At 37.9% G+C, this 8,146-nt stretch overlaps 1 protein-coding gene across 5 annotated transcripts in view; it reads left to right on the top strand.

The window, feature by feature from the left end:
• Positions 1,789 to 8,146, top strand: part of LOC104763824 (paired amphipathic helix protein Sin3-like 1) — a 9,442-nt gene continuing 3,084 nt past the window's right edge. Inside the window, exons 1-21 of one of the 5 annotated variants that reach the window (XM_010487207.2) lie at positions 1,789 to 2,174; positions 2,307 to 2,385; positions 2,597 to 2,800; positions 2,902 to 3,085; positions 3,181 to 3,279; positions 3,370 to 3,537; positions 3,622 to 3,898; positions 4,087 to 4,223; positions 4,302 to 4,377; positions 4,454 to 4,489; positions 4,580 to 4,773; positions 4,848 to 5,002; positions 5,087 to 5,214; positions 5,318 to 5,572; positions 5,716 to 6,411; positions 6,492 to 6,547; positions 6,730 to 7,311; positions 7,397 to 7,497; positions 7,589 to 7,727; positions 7,818 to 7,970; positions 8,074 to 8,143. In XM_010487207.2, coding sequence (XP_010485509.1) covers positions 2,309 to 2,385; positions 2,597 to 2,800; positions 2,902 to 3,085; positions 3,181 to 3,279; positions 3,370 to 3,537; positions 3,622 to 3,898; positions 4,087 to 4,223; positions 4,302 to 4,377; positions 4,454 to 4,489; positions 4,580 to 4,773; positions 4,848 to 5,002; positions 5,087 to 5,214; positions 5,318 to 5,572; positions 5,716 to 6,411; positions 6,492 to 6,547; positions 6,730 to 7,311; positions 7,397 to 7,497; positions 7,589 to 7,727; positions 7,818 to 7,970; positions 8,074 to 8,143 — 3,787 coding nt within the window. In that variant the 5' untranslated portion in view covers positions 1,789 to 2,174; positions 2,307 to 2,308. Of the gene's footprint in view, positions 2,200 to 2,303; positions 2,386 to 2,596; positions 2,801 to 2,901; positions 3,086 to 3,180; positions 3,280 to 3,369; positions 3,538 to 3,621; positions 3,899 to 4,086; positions 4,224 to 4,301; positions 4,378 to 4,453; positions 4,490 to 4,579; positions 4,774 to 4,847; positions 5,003 to 5,086; positions 5,215 to 5,317; positions 5,573 to 5,715; positions 6,412 to 6,491; positions 6,581 to 6,729; positions 7,312 to 7,396; positions 7,498 to 7,588; positions 7,728 to 7,817; positions 7,971 to 8,073 lie in introns of all 5 variants that reach the window. The other 4 variants (XM_010487204.2, XM_019241384.1, XM_010487205.2 and 1 more) reach the window with 4 other exon arrangements.

The following is an 8,146-nucleotide window of genomic DNA, read 5'->3' as shown; positions in this document are numbered from 1 at the left end:
TCATATTGTTGCAGTATTTATTCATCACCTGATCTAATTTTAACCCTATCTACAAACAGGAGAGCTTAAAAAACCAAAACTCGAAATCCTAGGATCTACAGAATAACAGATTTGAAGATCAAAACAGAGAACCCTAAACTGAGTTGTGTCGTCTGTAAGAGATGATGTCTTCAAAAATACGTGTGTGGTTAGTATATAAAGGTTCCCAACGGCGGCGAATCGCAGGTTTCACGAGGAAACCCTAGTGATGATGGGCTATTCAGAAGGCCCAATTTTAATAACCTCTATGACCCATTAAAAACCCCCGAACAATCCTCAATTATTTCCAATTTAAAGCTGGTACAAAGTAAACCGAACCAAACCAACCCAACCTAACAAACATTCACACTACACGATAAGTTTACACTTTGCAGATCCTACATTCCAACTTACATAGATAAAGTTACAACTTAGGTTTGATTTTGTTAAGTTTAAACAGATATATTGCAAGTACAGTGGTTGGCTATATGGTGATGCTTCTTCCTAATTTCTTCTTGAGATATACTTATCGTGTTCGTTTCATGTAGTGTGGGAGATTTATCAACGTCTTCTCGAGTCACTTTTACACGAGCCACGTGAAATGTTTGCTTTTGCACAAACATTCTTTGTCGACGACTATTGCTGGGGGATCATTTTGTTTTCTAACAACTAGTTCTTGCTTATGGTTTAAAATGTCAACTATTTTAAATTTTAATATTGGCTTAGATATAAGAAATACCAAAGAACTAATATATGTACTTTTGACAAATACTTTGCTCACAAATCTCTACATCTGTTTAAGGCTGAAATTCATTAGATCCGACTTTAATGGAAGAAAATATCAAAATTAATATTCTTTTTGTGTGATAGATTTAAACTTTAGCTTAATTTAGCATGTTTGCAGAAAATCCAACACCGGATAAAATCTAATTTCAAACTCAACTAATTTTATCCATTTTATCTTAAACAAAAAATGACAAACACTTGAAAGCTCTAAAAAAAGTTCAAACACTTTTTCAATAGCTTCATCATACGTACGCATGATAGAACATTGGTGGAATAAAATAGCTTTGCTACCAAAGAGTTAATCTTTTTAAAAAAGCTTGAAAGATCTCTACTATTTAGTAATGACAACGCTACAAAGATCAGCAGTTTCATTCCGACGCCAAGGTTCTTCAGGTCGTATTTGGAGTGATCAATTCAAAAATGGAACAACAACTCATCAAAATCAAGAAGACACATGTCAACAATCAGGAAGAGATAATAGTAATAATGATCTTGAAGATAAAACTCCATCACGGAAATCATCAAGTTCTTCGTCCTCTTCTTCATCATCACCAGCATATTTTTCCGAGATACGTAGAGGACCAGATATATCATCTTCTACACCAAACAAACCTGGTTGTGGTTTATCATCATTTTTTCGACATTGTATTTGTTCTTCAGTTCGTACATAATTTATCTTTTTTTGTTTTATTTGGTTTAGATATGTCAATGCTTGACACAAATTTGTAAATATATATTTTCCTGTTATATAAAAACTTCATTCATCACAATTCTCTTCTTGCGATATCAATTTTGTTCGAATACTAAAAAAGTGAAGAGTTCTCGATGATACANAAAAAAAAAAAAAAAAAAAAAAAAAGAGTTATTGAGACAAAATATAAAGGGGCCCAATGTATAATAAAGGCCCAATAGATATTTGTTGACGGGCCAGAAGAATAAGGGGAAATAATAAAATCTCTGAACCAATTTTAGCAAAAACGCAGACAAAAAGAGAGAAACATCGAACGAACCTTCTCAAGAGGAAGAAGGCAAACAAAATCCCTCTCTCTCTCTGCCTTATTCGAAAATTCTCTCTGCCCTTTTTGGCTGCTTAAAACTCCTTCCAATTTCTCTGTCTCCTCCGTTCCTTTTCGATTCTCCTCTTCTTCTTCTCAACCGCAATTTCTTATCGGGTCCAACTCTATTACACCGGAGAATTTGAACTTTCGTCGGAATTTTCCTCTCTCTCTCTCTCTGTGTATGGTTGCCGCCGAGCCGATGATCAAACTGCTTTCATCTTCCGATTTCTGTTCTCGTTTAAGAGATCTGAGTATCTGATTTCATCTACTACACTTGGTTTCTCGCGAAAAAAAAATCTAGATTGCAACAAAGTAGGTCTCCCTCATACAAAAAAAAGTTTCGCCGGGAATTTTGAGTCCCTACTCCCTTAATTATCTTCTGATTTCGTTAAATTTTAAGAGTAATGATTTAAATTTTGACATTTTTTGTTTTTGGGGCAGCAGCGATGAAGCGGATAAGAGATGATATATATGCCTCTGGGTCTCAATTTAAACGTCCTCTGGGCTCTTCTCGTGGCGAATTGTGAGTTTCTAAAATTTTAGGTCACTTCAAATTGTTTTAACAGAGGTTTTCAATTTTGATTACTCATTTGATGTGATTTGGTTGATCTTGGTTCTGTTTTGTGGAGATTAGGTTTTCTTCAATTTTGCATGGAGAGTGAAAGAATCTGTTAGAATCAAGTTATTGAATTTGAGTTATTGAATTGATTGATTAGAGATTATTTTTGGTGCAGATTTGGACAATCTCCGGTCCCTGGCCGTGGTGACACCGAAGAAGAAGGAGTAGGAGGTAGAATTGCTGCTGGGGATATTACTAATCAGAAATTGACAACCAATGATGCTTTGTCTTACCTGAGGGATGTAAAAGAGATGTTTCAAGATCAAAGGGAGAAATATGACAGGTTCCTTGAGGTCATGAAAGATTTTAAGGCTCAAAGGTAAGGTCTTTTTTAACTTTTCTATCTACTTGAGATTGTTGAGGTTGTAGACTTTTCATATAGGTGGTATCGGATTTAATTTATTCGTCTTGCATTTGCAGAACCGACACAGGTGGTGTCATTGCACGAGTTAAGGAATTGTTTAAGGGACATAACAATTTGATATATGGATTCAACACCTTTTTGCCAAAGGGATATGAAATAACGCTTATTGAGGAAGACGAACCTCTGCCAAAGAAGACTGTTGAATTCGAAGAAGCCATCAATTTTGTGAATAAAACTAAGGTCCTCTTGAAATTTTGCTCTTATACTTCTCTTATTAAGTTGCCCTTACACGTACCTAGTGTCTCAATGTACGAGTTTCTTTTTTGTCACTGCAGAAGCGATTCAAGCACGATGAACACGTCTATAAATCTTTCTTGGAAATCTTGAATATGTATCGAAAGGAGAACAAGGAAATTGGTGAGGTTTACAATGAGGTAATATACTCTTTTTCGAACATTTTCTCCTGTAATGCCTACTCCAAACTTTTTCGAACATTTTCTAACCTTCAATTATATGTGCTCTAGGTATCTATTCTCTTTGAGGGGCACTTGGATTTGCTTGAGGGGTTTACTAGGTTTTTGCCAGCGTCTTTGCCATCTCATTCAGCAGCGCAGCATAGCCGGAGTCAGGCCCAACGGTACAATGACCGAGGATCAGGCCCTCCTCTTATTCGTCAAATGCAAGTGGATAAGGTATGGTATTTGTTTCATATTTTTACTTGTTCCATTTGTTGTCAGGTACCTCAACTTTGTGCCTACTACATCTTTTATCACCAGGAACGTAGACGAGAAAGGGTCTTTGCTTCCCGTGTTGATTATAGTGTTGATCGTTATGACATTACGGATGATAAATCGATGCTGAAGATGCAAAGAGAGCAGCGGAAGCGTGTTGATAAGGAGCACAGGGCAAGGAGAGGCCGTGATTTTGACGATAGAGAAGCAGAGCAAGACAACCTACACCATTTTCCTGGGAAAAGGAAGTCGTCCAGAAGAGCTGAAGGTCTTGAAGCCTATTCTGGTGTTGCTTCACATTCTGAGAAAGACAATTTGAAAAGTAAGTTAACTCCTGTCAAGCATATGCTTATTTTGGTCCCTTTTCTAATTTCCAGGGTCCCAAAACAGTGGACACCTTAATTCTTTCTCTACAAGAGAGAATTTGTTATCCAATTTTGGCCGTCTGGTATTTTTATGGTGCAAAGAATCTGCTTCTGTTTTCTAAGATATTTTCTTTCTTTATGTTAGGCATGTACAACCAAGCATTTGTTTTCTGTGAGAAAGTCAAGGAGAGATTATGCAGTCAAGATGATTATCAGACATTCCTGAAGTTCCTTAATATGTTTAGCAATGGAATAGTCCAAAGGAAGGATCTGCAGACTTTGGTATGGCAATTTTTGATCAGGGGTTGATCTTGTGGTAACGCTCTGTCTTTGTGTTAAATTCCATTCATTTTCTTTCAGGTTTCTGATCTTCTTGGGAAATTTCCTGATCTGATGGATGAGTTCAACCAGTTCTTCGAGCGGTGTGAGAGTATTGGTATTTAAATTACCTATTTTCTTTTTAAAATTTTGTCAGCAATCTTCTTCTTTCTTAGGGTCATTCTTTTTTGCAGATGGATTTCAGCACCTTGCTGGTGTTATGAGCAAAAGTATGCTGCTATTTTAAACTCCTTGGTTTTGAATAATATTGTCTCTTGCCTTCCCACTTTGTACTGACATTACTGATACACATCCGGCAGAATCATTCAGCAGCGAAGAACAATTATCTAGGCCAATGAAGGTGGAAGAGAAAGACAGAGACCATAAGCCTGACCTCGAGGCTGTTAAGGAAACGGAGCAATACAAAGAGGAGTACATGGGAAAATCTATTCAGGAGCTCGATCTCTCTGATTGCGAGTGTTGCACTCCTAGCTACCGGCTTCTGCCTGCGGATGTAATTAGAGCTTTTCCAATTTGCATTTTTAGCATGTTCATTAGATAATACTTACTATAATATTTAATTTGCAGTATCCGATACCAACTGCAAGTCAGAAATCGGAGCTAGGAGCTGAGGTTTTAAATGATCATTGGGTATCTGTCACCTCAGGAAGTGAAGATTATTCATTTAAGCACATGCGCAGAAACCAATATGAAGAGAGCTTATTCAAATGCGAAGATGATAGGTATATATATGGATATATGTGTGACAATGTACATTTTTTAGTTACAAGTAATTGGTATTTTATGTTAATTACTGCTTATATCAGATTTGAGTTGGACATGTTACTGGAATCTGTGAGGTCTGCGGCCAGAAGTGCAGAAACTTTGTTGAATATCATCACAGAGAAGAAGATTAGTTTTTCTGGCTCCTTCAGGATCGAAGACCATTTCACGGGTCTGTATGCTTTTCTGGGCTTATATCTTCTCTCTTCCCTTATTTTGGTGCCCTCGTATGTTTGGTTCTTAACTTTGCCATTTTCTTATTGACATATTTACAGCCCTAAATTTAAGGTGTATTGAGCGACTTTATGGCGACCATGGTCTTGACGTGATAGACATATTACATAAGAATCCAGCCACCGCACTTCCTGTAGTCTTTACTCGTTTAAAGCAGAAACAAGATGAATGGAAGAAATGCCGTGAAGATTTTGATAAGGTCTGGGCAAACGTATATGCGAAAAACCACTACAAGTCACTTGATCACCGCAGCTTCTATTTCAAGCAACAAGATTCAAAGAACTTGAGTGCAAAATGTAAGTAGACTTATAGAATTCGAAATTTATATTCAACTATTTCCTTTATTCTGTTTTGTTGCTTACAATCATCTGGTAGTGCTACTCCTTCCTCCTTTCCCTTTCTCACTGTTTTATGTTCTTATTCTTGTTTTGTGAACCAGCATTGGTGGCTGAAATTAAGGAGCTGAAAGAGAAGTCTCAGAATGAGGATGATGTTCTATTGTGTATTTCTGCTGGTTACAGACAACCCATAAATCCTAATCTTGAATACGAGTATTTCAACAGAGCTATTCATGAAGACCTGTACAAACTAGTCCAGTTTTCATGTGAGGAGTTATGTTCTACAAAAGAGCAGCTCAGTAAAGTTTTGAGGCTTTGGGAAAATTTCGTTGAGGCAGTTCTGGGTGTTCCCCCACGGGCCAAGGGCACAGATCTTGTTGAAGATGTTGTAATAAAACCCAACACTCTTGATGGGAATCACAGTACATCTATTAACGGGGAGGCTGCTTTGAGTTCTGTAGCAGACACAGCAAATTTGGCTTTCAGGAAACTAAAATCTACTGCCAATGGAGATGAGAATGGTTCATCTGTGGCATCCAAACATGGTGGGATTGGTTTGTTAAGTAAGGATTTGACAAGGACAGAAAATCCTAGACATGCTGATACGGCCGACAGAGATGGTGCTACCTGTTCTGCTGTGAGACCCCAGATAGAACAAGAGACTGGAAATGGAGCCGAGGAAAGATTTGGAATGGCTCTCCCGATGGATATTAGCGAAAAAGCAGTCACCTCGAGTGTATCAATCCCAAGTGTGGGAGAAAACAATCATGATGTTGTAGGAAAGGATAATTTGGCAGGTACTTTTCATATGCAAACTAATTAAATAAATTTATGCTGCTTGTCTATTTGTGTTGATGTTTGTTACTTTACAATTCAGGTTCACATGAGATTGAAGCCAAACCAAGCAACAACCTCAGTGATGTACAGCTTAAGGTAGACATCATTGAAACTGTTCATTCGACTCAGGTACTACAATCAATTGCTCGTTGTAACATATTTATATTCACCTTAGGTACTATGGGACCCTGTGGAATAAGTAAAAATGTGCTTTATTTTATATATTATACATTTCTGGACTCTTCTGACCATGCTAAACGGTCCTTTCATTTTACAAGGGAGGTGATGTTGGTAATTCGATAGTTTTGGCAAATGGAATAAAATCAGATTCTTCTAAACGTATTGGGAATTCTGATGAACCCGAAGGTCCGTCCAGAATTGGGAAGGAGGAAGGGGAATTGTCACCGAATGGTGATATCGAAGACAACTTTGGTGTTTACGAAGATCTTGGGGTGAAGTCGACATCCAAATTAGAGAATTCAGCACAAGCTGAACTAGAGGCAGATGCTGAAGTAGAGAATGAGGATGATGCTGATGATGATGATAGTGAAAATGCTTCCGAGGGTGGTGAGGATGCATCTGGAACTGAATCTGGTGGCGACGAATGTTCACAGGACGAAAACAGAGAGGAGGAAGATGGTGAGCATGATGGTAAAGCTGAGAGTGAAGGGGAAGCGGAGGGAATGGATCCACATCTCCTTGAAGGAGACATTGAGTTGGTTCCGCAGTCAGAACGTGTTCTCTTGTCTGTCAGACCCCTTTCAAAGCATGTAGCAGCAGTTTTACCCGATGAGAGGACTAAAGATTCCCGAGTTTTCTATGGGAATGACGACTTTTATGTTCTTTTTAGGCTTCACCAAGTGAGTGCATCGTTTAATATGATCTTTACCAAAATTTTTATTGAAGTTTCTACTCTCTAGCAAAGATAAACTGGTGCATTTTCAGATCCTGTACGAGAGAATTTTGTCTGCAAAAAGGAAATGCTCAGGCGGTGAACTGAAATCGAAAAACTCAAAGGATCCCAATTCCCTAGATCCTTATGCGAGGTACCTTCCTTTGTACAACTGTTTCAACAAGTCTATATAGATATATTCCAATACTTTTTTCCCATCAAATACTGATATGTATGGTGTACAGGTTTATGAAGGTTTTGTATGGCTTGCTTGATGGATCAGCTGAAACTTCGAAGTTTGAGGATGAGTGCAGAGCTATTATTGGGAATCAGTCATATATGTTATTCACGTTAGACAAGCTGATATACAAATTGGTTAAGCAGGTAATTTACTGACACTAGTGGTAAGACTTACTATTTGCTTTTGAACATATCTTACATTCCCTGTGGTATTCAAATATTATTCATCTGCAGCTTCAAGCTATTGTAGCTGATGAGATGGACAATAAGCTGCTTCAGCTGTATGAGTATGAGAAATCCCGGAAACCTGGAAGGGTTATGGACTCGGTGTATTATGAAAATGCCAGGGTTCTCCTGCACGAGGAAAATGTTTATCGGTTGGAATGTGTATGAACCTTGTGACTCTCTTATGTCTCCCGGTACTTCATACATCAATGTGGTCACTCGTGTTCAATTGGAACTTAATTGCTTTTTTTTAATTCATATGCAGTCACCCTCGCCATCACGTTTATCTATCCAGCTTATGGATAGCATAATCGAGAAGCCAGAAGCTTATGCAGTTT

Source organism: Camelina sativa, chromosome 19 (assembly GCF_000633955.1).
Source record: "Camelina sativa cultivar DH55 chromosome 19, Cs, whole genome shotgun sequence".
Lineage (NCBI taxonomy): Eukaryota > Viridiplantae > Streptophyta > Magnoliopsida > Brassicales > Brassicaceae > Camelina > Camelina sativa.
This window is presented reverse-complemented; position numbering and strand designations above follow the sequence as displayed.